The 26,896-nt window shown below is 42.7% G+C and overlaps 1 protein-coding gene across 1 annotated transcript in view; it reads right to left on the minus strand.

Moving 5' to 3' along the window:
• LOC124622679 (maltase 2-like) overlaps window positions 1-25,165 on the minus strand; it is a 106,973-nt gene extending 81,808 nt beyond the window's left edge. Inside the window, exon 1 of the mRNA XM_047148472.1 lies at window positions 24,891-25,165. Coding sequence (XP_047004428.1) covers window positions 24,891-25,077 — 187 coding nt within the window. The 5' untranslated portion in view covers window positions 25,078-25,165. The remainder of the gene's footprint in view (window positions 1-24,890) is intronic.
• Between the last annotated feature and the right edge of the window lie 1,731 nt (window positions 25,166-26,896).

Genomic DNA, 26,896 nt, shown 5'->3' on the forward strand with positions numbered 1-26,896 from the left:
GGGGTGCAAATATGCAGACATGACGTAAAAAGACTGAAATTACACATAGGAGCCAAAATTATATAGTGTGGTAAAAAGCTTCATAACTTCCTTGCTGTTGAAATATCATCCACGGTCCAAAATGGTCTTGACAACATTCGGAAGATCGCTGTCTATAATACAAGGTATGGCCTCAAAGTAAGTTCCGTTTGGTTATATAAAACAAACGTGTACAGATAAAGAAAACATATTTATTGTACAAAAATCTACAACTGTTAACTACTTTGCTACGCAGCTTCCGAAATTTTGGAGGCACTTGTCATAGCGTGGCACAAGTTTTTGTATGCCTTCTTCATAGAAGGTTGCCGCATGTGTATCCAAGCATGTGGTAACATGTTCTTTCAGCTCGTCATCATCGTTGAAATGTTGTCCACAAAGGACAGATCTTAGGTGTTAGAAGAGATGAAAGTCGCTAGGTGCGAGGTCGGGGCTCTACGGAGGATGATCAAACGCGTCCCCGTGAAATTCCCGTAAGAGTTGTTTGATCACATTCCCCGTGTAAGGTCGGGCATTACCGTGGAAAAAATCAACACCTTTTGACAGTAATCCTCGGCGCTTGGTCTGTATTGCGCGGCGCAATTTCTTAATGGTCTCGCAGTAACTATGCGCATTGATTGTTTGGTCTCGTGGTAAGAAATCAATCAGAAAAATGCCTTTTCTGTACCAAAAAATGGTGCACATGACTTTTCCAGGTGTCAAGATTTGCTTAGGCTTAACCTTCGTTGGTGATGAAGTGTGCCTCCATTCCACCGGTTGCCGTTTTGTTTCAGGGGTGTTGTACGATACCCAAGTTTCATCCCCCATGACTCTCCGAGAAAGAAAACCATCGCCTTCTTCATTGTAACGTGTCAAAAGCTAAATTACACTGCCCATCCGTTGTTTTTTGTGTTGCCCAGTATAAATTTTGGGTAACCAACGTGATCAAAGTTTTCGAAATTTCAGTTTTTCAGTAATAATTTCATGAATTAGGTGATTGTGAGATTTGCGGAACTTCCATAGTAAGGGCACTAAGTGTAAACTTGCGGTTGTGCTTAATCTTCTCTTCAATTGTGTGAACCAGTTCATCAGTAACCACAGACGGGAGTCCACTTCGTTATTCATCGTGCACTTGATCACGTCCTTCATTAAACAGTCTGACCCATCTTCTAACCATTGAACCATTCTCCGTAAACCTCGCAGATATGCCGATGAATTTCCTTTGGTTTAACTTTATCTGCAGTTAGAAAACGAATCACAGATCTGATTTCACAAGCGGCGGCATTTTCAATTACGGCTGACATTATAAAGAAGCACTGCAAAGCACACGTCGGCAGGAGCGATCTGAAAATGGCGTACATGTCTTCTCCTTGAGTCAGAGTAACTGCCGTGCTCGGAACTCCGATCGTAGTGCTGCCGCGGATGAAAATAGAAACGGAACTTACTTTGTGGACGACCCTCGTATTTATGTCTGTCCACGTAGTACGCGTATTCACGCGCTGTTGCTGTTATTTACTAAATAGTTACATCACAGGGAGAGAGAAAAAAAACTTTGCATTAAGCAATTCATACGAACAAGAATTGCAGTAACTACAAACAGAAACTTCCGTACACGACTTTATAACCACTCTTGACTTAACAGACGTGTGTCTCGTTGGATTCCAAATGTCGGATCTAATGGAAGTTAGGGCCCCACAAAAAGACTCCTAACCGACCGCAGACATTGAAGTAGGTAATAAGAAATATCAGAATTATGTAAGTAAGAAGAAATAATTCGACAAAGCGGGCTACTGGCAAATTAAATTTGGAAGAGTCAACCGTGTGGCATATCCTAGAAAGTATTGTTGTTACGGTCTTTAGCCCAAAGACTGGTTTGATACAGGGTGACAATTATTGAACTATTTGAAAAAAAGCGTAAATTAGTTACAAACTATGGCGTGCACACATTTTATCGAGCATGTAAACGTCACTACAGATATTCATATTTCGGTTATGTCATGTTCGATATGCCTGCCATCATTGACGATGATGCGCAGACGAATAGCGAAATTCTGCATGACCCGCTGAAGCGTCGGAGCATCGATGCTGTCGATGACCTCCTGAATCGCTCTTTTCAACTCAGCAATGGTTTTCGTGCTATTGCTGTCCACCTTGTGTTTAATACAGGCTCACAAAAGGTGTCGTATGCGTTTATATCCGGAGAATATGGTGGCCAATCGAGGCTCATGCCAGTGGCCTCTGGGTACCCAAGAGCCAGAATGAGGACCCCAAAGTGCTCCTCCAGGACATCAAACACTCTGATGCTTCGATGAGGTCGAGCTCCGTTTTGCGTGGACCACATCTTGTCGAAATCAGGGTCGCTTTGGATAATGGGGAAGAAATCAACTTCCAAAACCTTCACGTACCGTTCGGTAGTCACCGTGCCATCAAGGAATATCGCATAGATTATTCCTTGACTGAATACTGCACACCACACAGTCACCCATCGACGGTGAAGAGACTTCTCGATGGCGAAATGCGGATTCTCATCCCCCAAATGCGCCAGTTTTGCTTACTGACGAACCCACCAAATGAAAGCAAACCATACTAACTCCCATCATGTGCCGCGGCCAACCGTGCAGTTTGAACGTCCTAACGCAAACCGTTCAGAAGTCATGACGATTTTATCTCGTATAGTTCAATAATTGTTACCCTGTATGTGTCCACGCTACTCTATCCTGTGCAAGCATCATCATCTCCTGATAATTACTGCAATCTACATCCATCTGAACCAGCTTGCTGTATTCATCCTTCGGTCTCCCTCTAAAATTATAACTCCCACTCTTCCCTCCATTATAAAACTCTTTCCTTGATGCCTACAGATGTCTCCTATCAACTGTAAATTATTTTTTCCCCAGTTCGATTCCGCACTTCCTCGTTATTTACTCGATCTGTCCATCTATCTTCAGCATTCTCCTGTAACACCACATTTCAAAAGCTTCTATTCTCTTCTTGTCTGAACTGCTTATCGCCCATATTTCACTTCCATACAAGCCTACACTGCAGGTAAATGCCTTCAAAATAGACTTCCTAACAATCAAATTTATATCAGACTTTAACAAATTTCGCCTTCTTTGAAATATTTTCCTTGTTGTAGGCAGTCTGCATTTTTTATCCTCTTCACTTCGATCATCGCAATTTATTTCGCTGTCGAAACTGCAAGACTCATACACTAATTTTAGTGACTCATTTACTAATCTTATTCTTTCAGCATCGCCTGATTTAATTCGACTTCATTCCATTACCCTTGTTTCACTATTGTTGATGTTCATCTCACAAGCTCTTTTCAAGATACTATCCGTTCCGTTCAACTCTTCCTCCAATCTCTTATTGTCTCTTACAGAATTACAGTTTCATCGGCAAAACCTCAAAGTTTTTATTTCGTCTCTCCAAATTTCTGTTCCATCTCCAAATTTTTACTTGGTTTCCTTTACTGCTTAGTCAGAGTACAGATTTAATAGCATCGGGTGTAGGATACAACCCTGACTCAGTCCCTTCTCAACCACTGCTTCCCTTCATATCGTTCGCTCTGGTTTCTGTACAAGTTGCAAATAATATTTTTCTTTTTTCATTTCATTTCATCTCCACTACCTCCAGGATTTCAAAGAGTATAGTCCAATCAAAATAGTCAAAAGCTTTCTTTAATCTACAAATGCTATAAATGTAGATTTACCTTTGTTTAACATATCTTCAAAGGTAACTCTTAAGAGTCGGTATTTCCTTGCGCCGATTCCCAAACTGATCTTCCCCGAGGTCGGCTTGTACCAGTTTTTCCATTCTTCTGTAAATAATTCGTGTCAGTATTTTGCCACTAGACTTTTTAAACTCACAGTTCGTTAATATTGACACCTGCTAGCTAGTGCCTTTTTAGAATATGAATTATTACATTCTTCTAAAAGTCTAAACGTGTTTCGCATGTCTGGTATATCTCGCACAACTGTTGGAATGATTTTGTCATGGCTGGCTCTCCCAAGGATCACATTAATCCCGAGGGAATGCTGTTTACTCCAGAGGCCTTGATCTCACAGTATCTTATTTTCCATCTTATCTTCACCTGCCTCCTCTTCTCTAATATCGTCCTCGACTTCTTTTTCCCCTTATGCAAACCCTCTACGTACTCCTTCCACCTTTCAGATTTCTTTCTTTGCTTGGTATTGGATTGTCATGTGGGTTCTTGATACCAAACAGCTGCTTCTCTTTGTCCGAAGATCTCTTTAATTTTGCTAAAGGTGACATCTATCTTTCCCATAGTTATACCCGCTTCTACACTGTTGTATTACTCGTCCAGCCATTCTCTTTCTTTATCATTTTACACTTCCATTTCGCCTGCTTCATTTGTTGCATTTTTATATTTTCTCCTTTCGTGAATCAAATTCAATATCTCGTGCGTTATCCATACTTCCTTGTAAGCCACACTAACTGCAACTCGCCCTAGAGAGGCTATGTACAGAGCTGTTCAGACCAGTGCACAAGCCAAAGTGTACTATTGGTTTGCTGACAGAGTAAAGTTCAGTGGTTTCCCTTCCTTCAAAGGAATAGATCTTTCAAGTGCAGTGGTAAGGGTATCATTACAATTTAATGAAAATTTTAGTGGCCAAAGTCAGACTCTGTGACACAGAAAAATATTTGCGCTTTTGTAAATGTGTTCCGCGTGATAAACAAACGCTAAGCAAGTGAGCCTTTCTTTCACTACAAATGTTACTATCATTTTATTCACCCCTATAATATATAGACTTATTAACGGAATCTATCGATGAGGGAATGAGAACTGGTGCTGCCAGCGTTCAATTTATTTGTTGTGACGAATATATATTTCTCTCGGCTGTGTTGTTCATTCTACTGCTCAGTATATAGTATGATCGATATCAGTATCGTAGGATTCCAACTTCAGGCATCTGTAAATGGCACTCTGAGAAACCGGGAATCCACCTATACTATTCTGTCAAGAAACCAAGAAGATACCAAAAATACAATACTTTATTTTGCTGTGATTGACAGTTTCAGTAGTTATATAGGCTACTGTGTTATTCCACTTCATGTAATGTCTTCTTCTACGTGATGTGGCCTACATCTATTCTGTTGAATGTAACTATCTCTACATACACATGCAAATCTGCCATTTAAATAGTACTTACAACTATTAAAACCTTAGATACGGGTGTGGCAAGAGTTTTGTTCATTTTGTCCTTTTCCTCTTTTTCCTCATTCTCCCCCTCCCCCCCTCCCCCCCACTCTCTCTTTCTCTCTCTCTTGCACGTACATACACACACAAGATTCTCTGAGATCAGTAGTAATGTTAGTAATGTTTTCTGGTATGTCCCTTCATATTTATTTACTGTTTAGCTTAAATATTGTAGTTATATTGTATTCGCCCTGTCAAAGATGGCATTTGCTCTGATTTAGCATGTTGCTCTCTAAGTGTAACGCCTATTTCCAAGTTGTTCACCCTTTGATGACGACAATCAGCTGTAGTCTGATGATGGCCTTGTGATTTGAAAGCCGTTCAACTAAATAAATTAGTACCAGCGTTCTTTCCACTCACCAATATGAAGTTGTTCTATCAAACAGCGAAGGAAGAATCAATAAAAGCGACAAACTGGTGACGTTACTGAAACACCACTAAATTTGTTATACACAATGTACTCCAATGATTGGTACATTTTTATTTGGTCAGAGCTCTTGTACAATCGCCCCCGCCACATTTAGCTTCCATATCTATAACCTTTCATATAGTTAAGTCGACTATATCTGTACATAGACCTACGCCAGTAACTTTGAGTCTGCGACTGCACTGTACATTCGCGACACTTAATTATTTTAATATTATATTCCTGTTCATTCTTGTAGCACCGAAATAACATAGTGCCTAAAGGGTGACTGAGCTGCCCCTACCTATGGATTTTATGCAACCCGCAACACCTTCAAAAATCACGTGCATAATTTTCATATGCCCTCGTTCTCTACGTGCAAACTATTAATCCCACAGAGAAAATGATCAGAACCTTTTTGAAGGAAGTTTAATGTAACTGAATTTTGTACTGGGATACATCTTTGCTGGAGGCCATTGTATTTGAGTTATTCAAGAAAAACGTATTTGAAGGTCACTTTTGTACGTTTTTACTGAATAATTCGAAAACTATGGCTGCTAGCGGAAACGTACCCCAGTACAAAATTTAACTACATTAATTTTCTTGCAAAAATGTCCTGTACATTTTTTCTGTAGGTCTAATCGTTTGCATATAGCGAGGGACAGACTATGAAGATGGTGCGCGTGGTATTTGAAGACATTGTGGATGCATAAAACCCATGGGTCAGCACAGCCAATTCAGCCTGTATAACAGCCGTTCACTAACTACAGGTGACTCTCTCTCTCTCTCTCTTTCTCTCTCTCTCTCCCTCTCTCACCAGTTTTTTCCCCACATGTGTCCTATAGGTTCATATTGATATCAACGATTGCACAAGACAAATGTTGAAGTTTACCTAAAATACTTGAACATTAACTAGCAACAATTACTCAGAAACGAATGATTTTCGGCAAATGTTGTTGCTGATAGTTTTTCTTCATTTGGTGTGAGTAATTCGCCCGCAAATTTCGTAAACGTATTTCTGATGCATTCTGTATGAATGTGTACCTTATATCAGAACACTGACAATCTCTAAAAGAAGTTTTTCTTTTAGATGTACAAAGAAATAGTCTCGGTTTCTGCCACGTCAAGAGAAATCATGATCAAAATCTAGTTATCTGACTTTTAAAGCGTGCTGTACAATTTGAACGGCTTAGAAACTGTGATCAAATTACACGACTGTGATCTTTAGACAGATAGTATCACGGTCGGCAAGAGTCACTCGGTATCTCCATGTACTGCCAGACAGCTGTTTCAGCCTGCTTATCTTGGACAAACAGATCTGATACTGTGGGTCACCTTGACCGGAGATCTTGTCAATACTTGTACCGGTATATGACTTAACTACAAGAATTCCCCAAGCTATCCGTTTCTTGCTGTGTTCGATTAATTTTCTGCTATCATTTATTTAAGTCTGTCATTTAACAGTGGCAATAGAGCCCCATCTAACAAATATTAGTGAATGGAAGGAATATGACTGAATATATTTTTTTAATAATTCAATGTGATAGGCGGAATGGGCGCGTTCTAGCTGTGTTGCAGGCGGAACAGGGCCTTTTTTTTGCAGCTCTCCATATTGTCCTAGAGCCTAGCTTTCCTCAGTCCGTATATTGGTTTCAGTACCGCAGTACTTTACTAGAGGTATGCCATTGCTTTCCTTCGACGTTCGAATAGACATACCCATCCACTTACAGGGGGACCTACACCTCAATGTGGCTCCTGGACCACAGAACAACTGCACAATTTTCGAATATACAGATCATAGTCAGAGGTGAGAGAAGCTGTAAGTAAGTCAAAAACATCCCGAGGACCTAGGAGTGAACCCTGGACTTCCGGATTTGCAGTCCTACTCTTTCTATGATTTTATAAGTAGCTTAGCGCACTTAGGATACACGTCCGGCCTACGTTTTACGTTATTCTTTCCAGTGTTGAAACTTATGTTTCTTGGCTTGCAATATGTTAATCTAAAAAGCTAAATATGAACTTCATAAACCCACAATGCAACATAATCGTTTCGTCAGTGGTTATTCTGATTTTCTTCCGGATAAAGCAGTCTATATTGCTTAACACGTGATGTCCAGTCACATTAATACGACCATCTGTCAGAAGCCTGAATAGTGGGCCGCTGCGGGACGCGGATCAAGGGAGTCAGTGAGGTTCTGGAAGGTACCGGCAGGCACGTGGAGACATGTCAACTCCAGTTTCGCGGGCAGCTGCGCTGGGCATCTCTGTTGAGCATCTTTGGTGCTAACAGCACGATCGAGGTGCTCCCACATACTCTCGACTGGGTTTAAACCCGGGAAGTTTGATGGCCGCGGGATTCTGGCAAACTCATCCTGCTGCTCTTAGAACCACGCACGTACACTGCGAGCTGTGTAACAAGTTACATTGACCTGCTGGTAGGTTCCATCGTGCCGAGGAAAAGGAAACTGCATGTAGGATGGACATAGTCCCCAAGGATAGATGCATGCTTCTGTTGATCCATTGTGCCTCCCAGAATGACGAGATCACCCTGGTAATCCCACGACATCATTCCCCAGACTACAATGCCCCATGCTCCGACATGGACCCTTCCGAAGATTGTTGCAGGATATTCGATTTCAAACGTTTCACGCCGTACATAGAGCATAAAAAGGTTTCAGCTGGAAAGGCCGCCTGTCGCCACTCAGTGGATGCCCTGTTCCGTTGTCGGTGTGGAAATTCCAGCCTTCGTCGCTAATCAACAGCAGTCATCATGGAAGCATGAACCAGGCACCTGTTGCGGAGGCCCGTACATAGCAACAGTCGTTGATCGGTCGTTGAACCAACCGAGCGGTCAGTCGCTCAACAGCTGCACGTCTATTCACATCTGCACAGCTGTCGTTTACCCCTATCATCTACAGCCCGTGACGCACCACAGTTGCCTCGTCGCCGGTTTTGGATAGCGCCATTTTGTCATGCACTGTGTACTTTAACGATGGCGGCACGTGAACATTTTACACTCTTAGCTCTTTGCTTCCATCCTTGGCCCAAATGCCAGTGAATGATCTCGCCCTTTTGGATTCAAATAAATCGTTCCGTTTCCGCATTACAACAACTGCCCCCGCGCCCATTCCCCACCGACATTCTTTATTATATCCTCCACTGCTAGTGCTGCCATTTGCCGTCTAGTGAGTGGTTATTGCACATTGACGTTGAAACAAAGGCGGTGGTTACATCAACGTGACTGGACCGTGTAGTTGGCCATCAATGAGCAGTATGTGTTCTTTATATTTTCCGTTACGCTTGTTATCCGGAAGCAGTTCATCTTCTGTGACTACTTTGTGAGTGCTATCCTCATTATAACTTCTTTGTTCAGTTCAATATTGCCAGACTTTTCGCTTCTTAACAGTCAATAAACTTCTTTAGCATCATCTAAGGCCTGAAGATGGTGCACTGAAGCACCGAAACTTGTAGCCACACAATAAATGAGATCATAAGGACGGCTGTAGGCACAATTCCTCTCAGTGTGGTACTCCCACTCTTCAATAAAAGTAATTCGCTAAACATGCCATCAAAAAAAAAAAAAAAAAAAAAAAAAAAAAAAAAAAAAAAAAAAAAAGAGAGATCTTGAAATTTGACAGTTTTGGTAAACACTAAAGTTATTATACCTTAAGGTTCAAGAAATGTCCGTACATCGATCTAAAGTCCACTCACATTATTCGCATTTTTACTTGAGTCATCCATTGCCCTTTAAGATTCGGCAAAGAAAAATGTAGTCTTTCGTCTTGCACAGTATCAAATCACAGAATAATTACTTCTCGCCCACGGAGGCCTCCCCCTCATTCGTACTTGTCTACTCCGTGAACCGATTTCGCGGGGTGACTGCCTTCGCGCTTATTCTGCAGGTTCTAAAGAACGAACCCAACTCCTTTCTTGATGGGGTATCCCCGCGCCTCCTGTGAACTTGGGTTCAAGGAGGTGGGTAATCGTAAAATTCGGTTCACTCGAGCGGTATCGACGTCTGAAGATAACGTACTTACCGGAAACGATTATAGTGCGTTTCAATTTAGGACTGACAGCTACGAAGGAAGTAGTAGTACAAGTCTCACAAGGAAAGCAAGGAACACATTCAGCCAATCCGATGAGATATCAGGCCCTAACCTGTGGTTGCAACACCACTACCACACAGCTCGCTTCCAATACGGTTCAGCAAACTTGCTGTTCTGTGGCATCGCGCATTGCGAGCTGAGATGTGGTTTGTTTTCATTTCTAACAGTTGCGCGGTTAATAATTTATCTGCTATTCCTATTGCGTGTTGTGATGCTTAACCGTCTGATGAGCAAGTACGTCAAATGTTATTCGGTGGAAATGTTCGATGTCACTTTCTTGGCCAAGGAATTACCATACGAGGTCAAGCGAGAGAAATGATTTCCGCGTTATGTTCTTACACCACCAACATTTGATCCTGATAATACTCTCAGGCATTCTATTATTGTTGGTAAGATGCCCACCAAGGCAAAATGAAAGGAGAAGTCGACTGGCTTCAACGTCGAAACTGCGAAGTAAGTGACATGTTTTACTTGTAACATTTAGCTACACCTTCCACCTACTTCTCTACGTAACTGCCACTCCGACTTGGACATTGTAGCATTGTACCAACTTTTCAGTACCCTCATCACACAAGACAGCCTCCCTTACTGTCCGACAATGTTCTGTGCTGGACTGCAGCTGTTTGTCTGTGCGAAACTTTTGTCGTCACAGCCAGCGGTTCACGTGAGCAAAGTGATGAAAACAAGAGGGAGCCATGTCCGGGCTGTATGGTGGGAGACCAAACACTTCCCATCAAAAACGCTGCTGGTACGTCTTTACTACAGCTGCAGAGAGCTCCTGCTACATTACCACAACTTGCTGTCATGCTCGACAGTTGCGTTGTGTGGACTGCATGAAACCATACAGAAACCCTCAGCGAATGACACCTTGCACTTCACACTTGACGGGGTACTCTATTGTTCTTGGCATCTTTTCTTTTGCTGGCGGTGAGCTCAGAATTGAGGACTGCGACATGAGCAGCCGAGAGGAATACTAGAGACACTGCACAACACATCTGCGAAAAGCTTCATTGGATTTTCACTACAGTTTCAATTTCGTGACTGATCGTAGCTTGAGAAAAAAATAGCTTTCGCACTTCTCCATAAACCAAGGCTCACGACACAAAATTGACGATCTAGCAAAACCACATCGACACATGCCACCGTATCGTCGCCATTTCAACCCGACACAGCTGTTATGGGTCCAAATTATAGGTTGCAATACTGAAGTGGTTTACTTTGAATCATTATTCTTCTTTATTCCAAACAGAAAAGACAAGTTTCTTCACCTCTGTTAACAGGATTAATTTTTGTTACGTTACTAATGTGTTGTAGGTTTGATCAGAAAGTATAATAAGGAGTTAATTATAAATGTAACGTTATGTTTCCTGCAATTGAACCAATCCTGCGACGCTGAGGTTTCGAATGCAATATCACGTGTCACATTTAATTCAAATTATCTCGTGCTAGAGATCTCCAGCAGAATTATGGTTTGCAGCAGATGAAAATATAATGCATTTTTAAGATTTCGTTACCATAATGTGTTCATTTTAATTCAGTAACAAAAAAGTTTGCCACATATAGAAAATTATGTAACGTCTTCAGGAAAAGTTTTGCAAACTTTCCGTTTGTGATATTAACAACTTGTTTGATTGATACGTGACATTGCACATGTGTCAAATCAGCTCTGCCCTTCGTGTGAGCCGACCGGTGTGGCCGAACGGTTCTAGGCGCTTCAGTCTGAAACCGTGCGACTGCTACGGTCGCAGGTTCGAATCCTGCCTCGGGCATGGATGTGTGTGATGTCCTTAGGTCAGTTAGTTAGGTTTAAGTAGTTCCAAGTTCTAGGGGACTGATGACCTCAGATGTTAAGTCCCATAGTGCTCAGAGCCAACTGAACCATTTGAGCCTTCGTGTGATCCTGCAAAAGTACCATTCCTGCCTGAATTTTCAACAGCATATTATCGGTAACACTCCATCCGCTGGCCGACTCTGCTCTAGTCAAACGACCGCCTCCTTGGTTTGAGGTGCAGACGTAGGGTACGGTTCGAGGTAGGGTATTCGGTCGGGAGCGCAAGTAACAGTTTTTCAATGTGTAAACCCACTCCCACCCCCAACCAACCGCCAAATTATAGTTTTCCTTAATTATTTACTGTCAACCCTCCACCCCGCGCCAACCGCCAAAGTAAAACTTTTCGTAAATGTCCCAGAATGTTCTAGACTGTGTGAGAATACAGAATAGTCTAGAATCTTACAGAAGGTACTAGAACGTTTCAGAATGTCCTAGAATTTTCGAGAATGTTCTAGAATGTTCCAGGATATTCTCAAATATTCAGTTATCCTGTTGTGATATTGTATATGCAGTTCAGAAGGGTATATACAAACCAGCTCCTGTTATAGCACAAAAAAGACGAATATCTTCCTTTTCAAAAGAATCTGACAGAAATGTGGGGCAGCAGCTGCCTCACTCCTCAATCTATCTTCCTCAACAGAAATTCTACCCTGCGAACGTATTCGCACTCTTTTAATTCAGAGCATTCTGAATCCTTTTACCCACTCTCTCTTTGTACGGGGGTTGCCCAGACAGTAATGCACCCATTTTTTTCAGTCGACAACAATGCTAAAGTTTCCGTCACTTCTGACAGATTGGATAGCTACATGACAGCTTCAAAATGGCATCTGTGGTGATGTACGTTACAAGAGACGTGCCGTCATTGAACTTCTCACTGCAGAGAAAGAAAATGTGGAGAATATTCACAAATGCTTTTGCAAAGTCTATGGAGCATCTGCTGTCGACAGAAGTACAGTTAGTCGCTGGGCACGGAGAGTGACCCCTCAATACTCGGTTCGGCGGAGCTCTTCTATTGGCATCCGTCGGTGAGACCATCACCGGCTGTCACACCTGACGTGTTGCAGTGAGATTATGTTGTCATTCGGTTGTTTGGGCAATTAAAGGATTCCATTCGTGGAAGACATTTTGAGGACGATGAAGAGGTGATTCATACAGTGAAGCGCTGCTTCTGCCACCAGGACAAGGGTTGGTACCGACAGGGCATACACGCGCTTGTTTCGCGCTGGAGGAAGGCCATAGAATGGAATGGAGATAACGTGGAAAAATGGGGTGCGTAGATAAAACACCATTCTTTCGTGTGCGTAATTCTCATTACGTTCAATAAGAAATTGTTGTAGAAAAAAATGCGGTATTCACACTCAGCAGCTAATTCTCACTGCCACTATGTCTCTTTCCCACTATCTTCTTTCCCTCCTATAGATTTACAGTATATCCCAGTGCCTCTATCTCCTCACTCACTTACACTGTCTCCCTTCGTTTTTCTTTCCCACTGCCACTGTATCCTCCATACTTCGGCAGCTCAAACAGTCTGGGAGGTCCAACTTATTTTTACACCTACACCTACGGGTTGAAAATTTATGTCTAAAAGGAGCCCTCCCCTATACCTACGTGTTAAAATTTCGTCGGTCCAGGAGGTTCCAGACCCTAAGGCTATGTATGGTGTTCAATCATCTGTCTCTTCTCTCTTTCGATTTTTTTTTCTAGGTCCACCTCTCTTTCCTTCTTACTGTCACTGTCTCTCATTGACCATCAGTATCTCCTCTCTTCCTGGCTCTCACTACTATTGTAGTGCCACTTTTTCTCTCTCATCATCGCTGTCTCCCACTTCCTTTTCTTTCACTGACACTCCCTCTGCCACCGTCACTATCGCCCTGCTACTCTCTTTTAGTACAGAAAAGGACAAATATATTGGCGTGCCATAATTTTTTGTGAGTAATAATGAATGAAGACTGAGTAAACTGGTAAAGAGGAACATATTCGTCGTTTTTGTACTCCGACATTTTCTGTTGGTTCTTTTCCGTGCTGCATCAAGTACGCTGCTTACACAGGATCAATCACCTAGCACTTGCCCCGCAAATACACTAATTAACAAGTTTTGCATCACCTCGGTCCTGAGAGTTCCGAAACCTGTACAGAAAATTGGAATAGAGATCAACATAAACATCATTTCCGCTCTTTTTATTGTTCATGGAAACCGCACATTGCATGTTGTACCATCACACAGCGACACCTTCAGAGGTGGTGGTCCAGATTGCTGTACACACCGGTACCTCTGATACCCAGTAGCACGTTCTCTTGCATTGATGCATGCCTGTATTCGTCTTGGCATACTATCCACAAGTTCATCAAGGCACTGTTGGTTCAGATTGTCCCACTCCTCAACAGCGACTCGGCGTAGATCACTCAGAATAGTTGGTGGGTCACGTCGTCCATAAACAGCCCTTTTCAATCTATCCCAGGTATGTTCGAAAGGGTTGAGTCTGGAGAACATGCTGGCCACTCTAGTCGAGGGATGTCGTTTTTCTGAAGGAAGTCATTCACAAGATGTGCACTTTGGGGGCGCGAATTGTCGCCCATGAAGACGAATGCCTCGCCAATATGCCGCCGATGGCGTTGCACTCTTGGTCGGGAGATGGCATTCACGTACCGTACAGCCGTTGCGGCGCCTTCCATTTTCACCAGCAGCGTACGTCGGTTCCACATAATGCTACCACAAAACAGCAGGGAACCTCCACCTCGCTGCACTCGTTAGACAGTGTGTCTAAGGCGTTCAGCCTGACCGGGTTGCTCCCAAGGCATATGTTACACTCATCGGTAAAGACAACGTGATGCCGATCCTGAGCGGTCCAATCAGCATGTTGGTACGCCCGACTGTACCGCGCTGCACGGTGTCGTGGTTGCAAAGATGGACCTCGCCATAGACGTCGGGCGTGCAGCCTATTGCGCTCAGTTTGAGTCAAAAAACGACGTCCTGTGGCTGCACGAAAAGCATTATTCAACATAGTGGCGTTGCTGTCAGAGTTCTTCCGAGCCATAATCCGTAGGTAGCGGTCACCCACTGCAGTAGTAGCCCTTGGACGGTTTGAGTGAGGCATGTCATCGACAGTTCCTGTCTCTCTGTACCTCCTCCATGTCCGAACAACATCACTTTGGTTCTCTCCGAGACGCCTGGTCACGTCTCTTGTTGAGAACCCTTCCTGGCACAAAGTAACAATGCGAAAGCAATCGAACCGCGTTATTGACCGTCTAGGCATGGTTGAACTACAGACAACACGAGCCTTCCTGGTGGAATAACTGTAACTGATCGGCTGTCGCGCCCCCTCCGTCTAATAGGTGTTGAGCACACATGGTTGTTTACATCTTTGGGCGGGTTTAGTGACATCTCTGAACAGTCAAATGGACTGCGTCTGTGATACAATATCCACAGTCAACGTCTGTCTGCATGAGTTCTGGGAACCGTGGTGGTGTAAAACTTTTTTTGATGTGTGCATTTCGCATATGGAAGGCACTATCGATGCGCGGTTTCCACAGAACTGAATTGTAGGCAAGGGCGCGTATGTGCAGCGAACACTCAGGTTCTGAGACGTGGACGTAAGTGCAGTTTTTTACAACTGTTACCAATTTTTAAACGAGACAGTGTCTACTGGCAGTAAAATCCCAAAAGTTTCATGAATCAGCATGTCAGTGGTGTTTATTGCAGGAAACTAGCGCAAGTAGTTTACGATTTATCGTATTGTAAACACAGTAAACACCGACAGCGAACGCGGTCGGACCGCGATATTGACCGTCAAGGCATGGTTAAAGTACAGACGATCTCTGTACCTCCTTCCTCCTTAGATGCTAGGCGACAATGTTACGTTTGTTTACACTGTGTTGTTTGTACACTCCGATTGTATACCGACGATCCTGTTACTGATAATGTGATAGTGGACATGGATGCGAAAAAAGCAGACACGCTCATGTTTCATGCTGAGTGTTGGAAGTATGTCGTTCGTTAGTGCACCGTACACGGCGAAAGATATATCAACAGAGGTCAACCACTTCAAACAACCACAGGCTATATGAAACGGCGCAGTTCTGGTGCCTGCACTGCAGTTTCCATTGAAATGCTAGAACGTGTGCAGCAATCGTTACATGGTAGACTGCAAGCTTGTTTTGGCACAGGTGGTTATCGTTGTGAGCACAGGCTTTGAGGGTATACTGATTCTTTACGTGTCAGGCCCCACAGAGGTACTGCGTTCACCTTTGTCCGTCTTTCTTTAGTCCTAGGCCATGCCCCGTTTAGCAACACGTCACCTCCGGAGACGTGATACTGTCATTAGGTATTACTTCATTGAAATATTTGTGCCTTTTTAAAATAAATACATATTTGAAACTCATAACACTCTGTACGGGCCGCAAAGGCGCACCCGTGTCTACCATTCCAATCTGCGAAATCCGTATATCGATGACGCCTTCCATTAACGAAATATTTGCGTTGCAGATTTCAGTTGATTCACACAGTATTAAGGGGATTCTACAAGCCAGTGAAGTTTTGACAGTTTTTTTATGTACTTCGTCGCATTTATGTACTTTGACACATATGTTGTTGTGGTCTTCAGTCCCGAGACTGGTTTGATGCAGCTCTCCATGCTACTCTATCCTGCGCAAGCTTCTTCATCTCCCAGTACCTACTGCAATCTACATCCTTCTGAATCTGCTTGGTGTATTCATCTCTTGGTCTCCCTCTACGATTTTTACCCTCCACGCTGCCCTCCAATACTAAATTGGCGATTCCTTGATGCCTCAGAACATATCCTACCAACCGATCCCTTCTTCTGGTCAAGTTGTGCCACAAACTTCTCTTCCCCCCAATCCTATTCAACACCTCCTCATTAGTTATGTGATCTACCCATCTAATCTTCAGCATTCATCTGTAGCACCACATTTCGAAAGCTTCTATTCTTTTCTTGTCTAAACTATTTATCGTCCATGTTTCACTTCCATACATGGGTACACTCCATACAAATAATTTCAGAAACGACTTCCTGACACTTAAATCTATACTCGATGTTAACAAATTTCTCTTCTTCAGAAACGCTTTCCTTCCCATTGCACAGTCTACATTTTATATCCTCTCTACTTCGACCATAATCAGTTATTTTGCTCCCCAAATAGCAAAACTCCTTTACTACTTTAAGTGTCTCACTTCCTAATCTAATACCCTTTACATCACCCGGCTTAATTCGACTACATTCCATTATCCTCGTTTTGCTTTTGTTGATGTTCATTTTATATCCTCCCTTCAAGACACTATCCATTCCATTCAAGTGCTCTTCCAAGTCCTTTGCTGTCTCTGACAGCATTACAATGTCATCGGTGAACCTCAAAGTTTTTATTTCTTCTCCATGGATTTTATAGCCTACTCCGAATTTTTCTTTTGTTTCCTTCACTGCTTGCTCTATATACAGATTGAATAACATCTGGGAGAGGCTACAACCCTGTCTCACTCCCTTCCCAACAAGTGCTTCCCTTTCATGCCCCCCAACTCTTATAACTGCCATTTGGTTTCTATACAAATTGTAAATAGCCTTTTGCTCCCTGTATTTTACCCCTGCCACCTTCATAATTTGAAAGAGAGTATTCCAGTCAACATTGTTAAGAGCTTTCTCTAAGTCTACAAATGCTAGAAACGTAGGTTTGCCTTTCCTTAATCTAGCTTCTAAGATAAGCCGTAGGGTCAGTATTGCCTCACGTGTTCCAATATTTCTACGGAATCCAAACTGATCTTCCCCAAGATCGGCTTCTACTAGTTTTTCCATTCGTCTGTAAAGAATTCACGTTAGTATTTTGCAGCCGTGACTTATTAAACTGATAGTTCGGTAATTTTCACATCTGTCAACACCTGCTTTCTTTGGGATTAGAATTATTATATTCTTTTTGAAGTCTGAGGGTATTTCACCTGTCTCATACATCTTGCTCACCAGATAGTAGAGTTTTGTCAGGACTGGCTCTCCCAACGCCGTCGGTAGTTCTAATGGAATGTTGATTACTCCCGGGGCCTTGTTTCGACTCAGGTCTTTCAGTGCTCTGTCAAACTCTTCACGTAGTATCGTATCTCCAATTTCATCTTCATCTACATCCTCTTCCATTTCCATAATATTGTCCTCAAGTACATCGCCCTTGTATAGACCCTCTATATACTCCTTCCACCTTTCTGCTTTCCCTTCTTTGCTTAGAACAGGTTTTCCATCTGAGCTCTTGATATTCATACAAGTGGTTCTCTTTTCTCCAAAGGTCTCTTTAATTTTCCTGTAGGCAATATCTATCTTACCCCTAGTGAGATAGGCCTCTACATCCTTACATTTATCCTCTAGCCATCCCTGCTTAGCCATTTTGCACTTCCTGACGATCTCATTTTTGAGACGTTTGTACTCCTTTTTGCCTGCTTCATTTACTACATTTTTATATTTTCTCCTTTCATCAATTGAATTCAATAGTTCTTCTGTTACCCAAGGATTTCTACTAGCCCTCGTCTTTTTACCTACTTGATCCTCTGCTGCCTTCACTACTTCATCCCTCAAAGCTACCCATTCTTCTTCTACTGTATTTCTTTCCCCCATTCCTGCCATTTGTTCTCTTACGCTCTCCCTGAAACTCTGTACAACCTCTGGTTTAGTCAGTTTATCCAGGTCCCATCTCCTTAAATTCCCACCTTTTTGCAGTTTCTTCAGTTTTAATCTACAGTTCTTAACCAATAGATTGTGGTCAGAGTCCACATCTGCCCCTGGAAACGTCTTACAATTTAAAACCTGGTTCCTAAATCTCTGTCTTACCGTTATATAATCTATCTGATACCATTTAGTATCTCCAAGCTTCTTCCATGTATACAACCTTCTTTTATGATTCTTGAACACATATAAACAACAAATAAGTATGCGTAATTTAAGGTTAACACACAATCGTCTGCTTTAAATTTTTTCTGGATATTTTACTCATCGATCGCAATTCATTGAAGGTTCCCGGCTTATGATTTGCGTATTAAGAAAAACACCATCAGAAATATTTGGCTGAACTTGCAGTCTTCCCATTATGCAAAAACATAATTTTAGCTGTCATTTTAAGTCATTTTCAGTCATGTTAAGAACTTTTTTAGCCCATTTTTGACACTGCAGTACCACTTTGGGCATATCTGTATAGGCGTGAAGCGCCTATTATACACAGACAACGCGTCATATAATCTTATTCGTGAAAGAAATTCTCACTAAATACATTGTTTTGTGGCCTCAGAAACCTTGCGGTGATCCAGAACTCTTGCCATGTCTTCACTACGTCGTTTAAAACTATATTAACGCCTCAGACGGGATATTACGTGCATATTTTACGTGCATAAGTACGGTAACTTTGAACCTCTAAATCTCGGTAATAATATCAATAAAAGTTGCAAGGTTCCCTAGAACTTCATCTTAAGAACATATGGGAAAAAGTTCGACGATTTATCATTAATACGAATTACACAAGTGGCCATATCCACAACTGGTACTTTTGACACCCAAAATCATGGTTTTTCGGATGTATCTTCATAATGGATACAGATTTTTGAACATGACGTTTCTAGATGAATGTCTAAAGAACATACAGTTAAAATTTGGGCCATGTGCTTTGGTTAGTCATTTAGATAATAGCGGCCCACGGTGCAAAGACAGCTAAAACCTGACTCTTGCTGTTTTCTGCCTAAGTTCGGCAACTTTCATCATCTGGATCTCGTAACAGATAATGAAATAGAAAAACTTTTCGAAGTTCTCTGAGAATATCATCTTTAGAGTATATAGCAGAAATTTCGACGATCTGTTATGAATAGAAATTGTAGAAGTAGCCATCCCAACAATTGGTACTTTCTGTACTCAAAAGTCCTAGATTCTCGGGGTTTTTTCAGGAATCACCCATAAATAAATGGTGCTTTTACACTATGTGAGCCGGCCGTTGTGGCCATGCGGTTCTAGGCGCTTCAATCCGGAACCGCGCGACTGCTGTGGTCGCAGGTGCGAATCCTGCCTCGGGCATGGATGTGTGTGATGTCCTTTGGTTAGTTAGGTTTAAGTAGTTCTCAGTTCTAGGGAACTGATGACCTCAGATGTTAAGTCCCATAGTGCTCAGAGCCATTTGAACCATTTGAACACTACGTGATCAAAAGTATCCGGACACCCCCTAAAACACACGTTTTTCATATGAGGCGCATTGTGCTGCCACTTACTGCCAGGTGCTCCATATGAGCGACCTCTGCTGTCATTAAACATCGTGACTGAGCAGAATGGGGCACTCTGCTGAACTCCCAGACTTCGAACGTGGTCTGATGCATAGGTGTCACTTGTGTCATACGTCTGTACGTGAGATTTCCACGTTCCTAAATATACCTAGGTACACTGTTTCCGATATGATAGTGAAGTGGAAACGTGAAGGGACACGTACAGCACAAAAGGGTACAGGCCGTTCTCGTCTGTTGACTGACAGAGACCGCCGACAGTTCAAATGGTTCAAATGGCTCTGAGCACTATGGGACTTAACATCTGTGGTCATCAGTCCCTTAGAACTTAGAGCTACTTAAACCTAACTAACCTAAGGAAATCACACACATCCATGCCCGAGGCAGGATTCGTACCTGCGACCGTAGCAGTCGCGCGGTTCCGGACTGAGCGCCTAGACCGCCGACAGTTGAAGAGGGTCGTAATGTGTAATAGGCAGACATCTATCCACATCACACAGGAATTTCAAACTGCATCAGGATCGACTGCAGGTATTATGACAGTTAGGCAGGAGGTGGGAAAACTTTGATTTCATGGCCGAGAGGCTGCTCATAAGCCACACATCACGCAGGTAAATGCCAAACGACGCCTCGCTTGGTGTAAGCAGCATAAACATTGAACGATTGAACAGTGGAAAAACGTTATGTGAAGTGACGAATCACCGTACACAATGTGGCGATCCGATGGCAGGGTGTGGGTATGGCGAATGCCCGGTGAACATCATCTGCCATCATGTGTAGTGTCAACAGTAAAATTCGGAGGCGGTGGTGTTACGGTGTTACAGTGTGGTTGTATTTTTCATGTAGGACGCTCGCACCCCTTGTTGTTTTGCGAGGCACTGTCACAGCACAGGCCTATATTGATGTTTCAAGCACCTTCTTGCTTCCCGCTGTTGAAGAGCAATTCGGGTATGGGGACTGCATCTTTCAACATGATCTAGTACCTATTCATAAAGCATGGCCTGTGGTGGAGTGGTTACACGACAATAACATCCCTGTAATGGACTGGCCTGCACAAAGTGCTGACCTGAATCCTATAGAACACCTTTGGGATATTTTGGAACGCCAGCTTCGTGCCAGGCCTCACCGACCGACATCGACACGTCTCTTCAGTGCAGCACACCGTGAAGAATAGGCTGTCATTCCGCAAGAAACCTTCCAGCACCTGATTGAACGTATGCCTGCGACAGTGGAAGCTGTCATCAAGGCCAAGGGTGGGCCGACACCTCATTGAATTCCAGCATTACCGACGGAGGGCGCCACTAACTTGTAAGTCATTTTCAGCCAGGTGTCCGGATACTTTTGATCACATAGTGTCTATGCCGCCTAAGTTTCACCGCAGACCTAGAGTAAAAGAACCAACCGATTCGCCAAATTTGTCTGAGCAGGAATAAGTATGTAATTTATAAATTTTGACTTTGTACTGTAGGATAGATGAAGAATGCCCATTCTTCCGGTAAGTATGCAAATTGTCACTAGGACAAGTGCTATGGCGATTATGTTGCCTCAGCCACAGTACTCGCCGGACATGACCCCCTGTGGCTTCTTTCTGTTCCCGAGGCTGAAGAGAACCATGAAAGGACGCTGTTTTGGCTCGATTTATGATATAAAAACAGAATTTCTGAAGGAGCTCAACACCTTAACGAAAAATGAGTTCCAGAAGTGCTTCCAAGATTGGAAAAAAGCGCTGACACAAGTGTATTATATCTGAGAAGGATGACTTTGAAGGGAAAAAAGCTGATGTTGAATACACTGGAGAACCAAAACTTTATCACCATCTGCTTAATAGCAAGTTTGTCCGTCTTTGGAACGAAATACATCACTGATTCTGCGTATCAGGGTTCCGACAGTTTGTCGATTGGTTTGTGGAGGTATGTGGCATTAGATGTCTACGCACATGTCATGTAATTCGCATAAATAACGCGCTGCTGATTTGAGTACACGGTTATGGCGCCCGATGGCGACCCAGATGGGTTCCATAGCATTTACATCAGGCGAGTTTGGTCGCCGAGACATCAACGTGAATCCGCTATAATGCTCCTGACACCACTGTAGCACGCTTCTGGCTCCGAGGCGTGGATAATTATACTGCCGAAAGATGATATCGCCGTCGGGGAAGACATAAAGCATGAAGGAATACAAGTGGTTCGCACTGTCAGCGTGTCCTCCATTCCTTCCACAGGTCCAATGCAAGCACAGGAGAATGTGTCCTGACGCATAATACAGGGTGATTCAAAAAGAATACCACAACTTTAGGAATTTAAAACTCTGCAACGACAAAAGGCAGAGCTAAGCACTATCTGTCGGCGAATTAAGGGAGCTATAAAGTTTCATTTAGTTGTACATTTGTTCGCCATTTCAGCCAATAAAGTTTTTGGTCCCTTTTTCTTCGAAGGTGCTACTGTAACTGGACTACAGTATCTGGAGATGTTAGAGAATTGGCTGTTCCCTCAGCTCGAACAAGAAGCACAACAATTCATATTTCAGCAGGATGGAGCGCCACCACATTGGCACTTATCTGTCCGTAACTACCTGAACGTCAACTACCCGAGGCGATGGATAGGCCGCCAGGCAGCTCGTGACAGAGCACTTCATCACTGGCCTCCAAGAAGCCCTAATCTTACCCCCTGCGATTTTTTCTTATGGGGGTATGTTAAGGATATGGTGTTTCGGCCACCTCTCCCAGCCACCATTGATGATTTGAAACGAGAAATAACAGCAGCTATCCAAACTGTTACGCCTGATATGCTACAGAGAGTGTGGAACGAATTGGAGTATCGGCTTGATAATGCTCGTGTGTCTGGAGGGGGCCTTATTGAACATCTCTGAACTTGTTTTTGAGTGAAAAAAATCTTTTTAAATACTCTTTGTAATTATGTGTAACAGAAGGTTATATTATGATTCTTTCATTAAATACACATTTTTAAAGTTGTGGTATTCTTTTTGAATCTCCCTGTACTGCTCCCATCAGCGCGCGACCGTGGCGCGTTACACATTTCGAGCAGTCGTTCGCCTCGATGACGGTATTTGTGGAGACGACGATCGACCTAATGTAGCAAAAATGTGATTCATCCGAACATCCGACACGTTTCGATTGATCATCGGTTAAATTCCGAAGGTCCCGTGCCCACTGCAATCGTAACTAACGATACCGTTGGGTGCCGGCCGCGATGGCCTATCGGTTCTAGGGGCTTCAGTCCGGAACCGAGCGACTGCTACGGTCGCAAGTTCGAATCCTGCCTCGGGCATGGATGTTTGTGATATCCTTAGGATAGTTAGGTTTAAGTAGTTCTAAGTTCTAGGGACTGATGACCTCCGATGTTAAGTCCCATAGTGCTCAGAGCCATTTGAACCATATCGTTCGGTAAACATTTGAACACGTAGGGGTGGTCTGCTGCAGAGCTCCATGTTCAACAATGTACGATGAGCGATGTACTCCGAAATTCTTGTGCGTCCACCAGTACTGTGCTCTTTCAGCAGAGATGGCACAGATCACCAGCTGTCAGACAAAACTCTGAACTCCACGTTCTGTGAAGAGTCGTGGACCTCCACTCACTTAGCGAATAGTGGTGAGTTTCTTCTCCCTCTTTCCACAGATGCTCACGACAGTAGCACGTGAACACTCGAGTAGCTCCGCCGCTTTCGAGATACTCGTTCACAGGTTCTCCGTAATAATAATCTGCCCTTTGCCAAAGTCACTTATCTCAATGGATTTTCCCATTTGCAGCCCATACCTTCGCTGGGATGATTCCCCGTCCGTGTCTTATCAGTATAACTACAGATACTTTCAGAAAAACGAAAATCATCATTAGTTTTTTATCACACCTCGTATGTAGTATTAGTTTCTCGGTGTCTATAATCTATTCGCAACGAATATACGTGTACCTACTGTGGCGGAACGCCACATATATTTATTAAATAAAACAAATTGAGTTTTCGTATTCTGATGAATAATTCGTCATGTGACGCTATAAGTGCTAAAGTGCGATGTGTTTTGTGCAAGGAGCATTAACATTACGAAGAAAAAGCTGGAGAAGATAATGAAATCGAATCGTCTTTCTTTCATCTGTGTTGGTTAATTAAAAAAAGACCAAAGACATTGTATCATGTGACTCACACTCTCTTGTCTTCGATTCTGGTATGGATGATAGACGCCACTGCTCGCTGAAATAATTGTGTGTGACTTCTGTAAAACAATTCATAATATGAATACAATTTCCATGTAATAACATATACTTTTTGTACAGCTCGCACCTCTCATATTAGTGCATCAATATTTTGTGCAAATTTGTTGTTTTAGCGTGTGCTCCGGAGGGAACCCCCATTTCTCTTGCAGCATAAGTCGGCCATTACGCCGGCAAAACAATTATTCTTATTAAATCATTTATTAAATGTAAATGTAAATGCAGGAGAGTGCTCTGTTTTTCTAATTCGATATTCTAAAGCCAGTAAAATTAAATCGAAGCTTTAATCATTAATATTTTCGTTGCATTGATGTAAGTAAATTTTCCATTGGCCGCTAAACGGCAAATGACGAAAATCTCCTTAGTTTTACCTCGGTAATGAAAAATAATCAAAGCAGTTTATTACTTTTCATGAAAAAGGAAATATCTCAGATAATAATCGTCGTTTTAAAATTGGTGCATAATTAAACCAGTTGCTATCAGGCCCCTTGAGAACTAATTTTTTATTACAACATTCCGCGTAATATACGAAGATTTTTATTAATAATAGCAGCCACTCACGCAAACTTAACCGTAGAAGGCGGTGAATCGCGCGTTGTATATCACAAACTGTTACGTACGCACCGCGGAAAAACCAAGGTCTACGTAAATGCTTGTGGTGGTATTGAGTTTGCTTAACAGTCTCATGCTAGCCATAATCAGAACCCAATGCTACTGATGATCATTTCTCTTTAAATCAAGTACCCTAAAAGAAATAGGACATTAAAATTTTACGTAATATTATCACTCAAACCAAAATAAAAATATTATTTTTTTTTTTTTTTGTATACCACCACTTCCACTCACCTCTGAGGTCACCGACGCCATCGCCGTTGGAATCCTTGAAGGAGCGCGGGTATATCTGGTAGATGACTGACGTCTGCCACCAGGCCAACTCCTCGTCGTCCGCCTTGGGCTGCCTAACCCTCACGGGGTCGGCAGACACAGCCGCCGCCAGAAGGCAGAGCACCGCCGTAATTCCGAGTACCCTCATCTCGCTACTTCTACACACTGACCACTCACTCCTAAGCCCAGGTGCCTCCTTTTATGAGCCAACGAAACTGCTCCATCGCTCTCATGAACTTTCCACCAATTACTCGCGATAGATAGTGCGTTGTTGTCAACAGCCTCAAGTGGGTTCGCCAAGGAGGCCTCGGCTATCTACTACCGAATCGTCGCTGTGCGCTGATTATTCCGCTGCTGAAGAAGAGACAGTTGTCAATGTATTTACATTGACAACTGTCTCTTCTTTTTTAATTGGTTGTTTATCACTCTACATGTTTCATACCTCTTGATGCAGCCTTGTCTAGTACTAATTTTATCTTATTTTATTCGTTTTTTTTTATTAATAGAAACTGTTATGTAGGCATGCTATTCCTATTTTGTGCTAAATGTTTTCCTATGAACTCCATTGATATTTAGGTACTGTTCAGTTTTTACTATTTCATTGCAAAGATGTTACTTACTATATGTTTCTACTTCTCTCTAGATGTGTTACTTCTCTTCCAATGTTGTCTGCCAACATTTAACTTATTTGGTGATAATACTCAGTAAATGTCTGAAGATGGCCTTGTAAGCCGAAAACCGGTTAGCAATAAAAGTAATATTGTAGAACAAAAGCAAACTGGTGGTTTTCATTTATTATTATAATGTTGTTCTACCAAGAACCGACGGAAGATTCTGTTAATATTTCAGACAGTATTTCCAATTGAAAACTGAACTTGTACCGTATTGTATTGTGATGTTACAAGTCAACGTAAGTGTTGTTCTAATAATCCGACCTGTTTTACTTTCCGACCATCCTCTCGATCCCACAGGGGACGGATTAGTAAGATTCTACTACGAGGGTCGTTCAATACGTAATGCCCCACACTCTTTTTCCCTGAACATATTTATTGTTAAGAGTCAGAATTTGGTGACAATATAGATCAACATGTCCTATTTTTCTACGTACTCTCCATCATGTTCCATGGCCGTACGCCAATGTTGTGGAAGAGCATGTATTCCCTGCTGGCAAAAGCACTTGTCCTGTAAGCGTAGACATGTTTCCACTGTACGACTGACACTCTCGTCATCTTCACAGTGTGTTCCCCGTAGAGAATCTTTAAGCTCCAACAATGCATAAAACATGGCCTTTCTTTGAATCTTGTGGTTCGCTGTGAACATTTGTAGAACCCATTATGAGCACCTCTTTGAATATCCGAGACTCCAGATCATTGCAGACGTACTTCCAGCGCCGACCGACAACTGTAGAGCCAATTGTTGAGCTGTGATGCGCCGGTCGGCATGAACAATGGCATCCGCACGATTCAGCATGTCTGGACCAGTGGCTGTGAGAGGACGTCCCGATTGTGCCTGATCATCGAGGTCTGTTTCTGCATTTCCTGAGGCTGTAACTTTCTTTACCCATCGCCCAACTGTACTCCTATCAACTGCAGCATCTCCACACACTGCACACAAACATTTACGGATGTTCACCACGGTTTCTTTTTCTGCACACAAGAATTCAAGAACAGCACGCTGCTTGTGACGTGAGTCGTATGTAGACGCCATTTTGACGCTGTACTACGGCTCTGTCATCTACCTGAACGGTTCGAAACTTACCAGCGCACAGAACAAACATCAAATGTGAAGCACCGACAAGGACGTTTGTGTATGTATATTAAAGTCTTTTTTAAAAAATGTGGGGCGTTACTTATTGAAAGACCCTCGTAGATGTCGGAGCTAAGTGAATTCGAACGTTGGCTGTTGCCTTTCGTATGGTGAGTGCTTCCGTAATCAAGGTAGACGAAGTGCTTGATGTTTCAAGAGGG

This window comes from Schistocerca americana, chromosome 1 (genome assembly GCF_021461395.2).
Source record: "Schistocerca americana isolate TAMUIC-IGC-003095 chromosome 1, iqSchAmer2.1, whole genome shotgun sequence".
Lineage (NCBI taxonomy): Eukaryota > Metazoa > Arthropoda > Insecta > Orthoptera > Acrididae > Schistocerca > Schistocerca americana.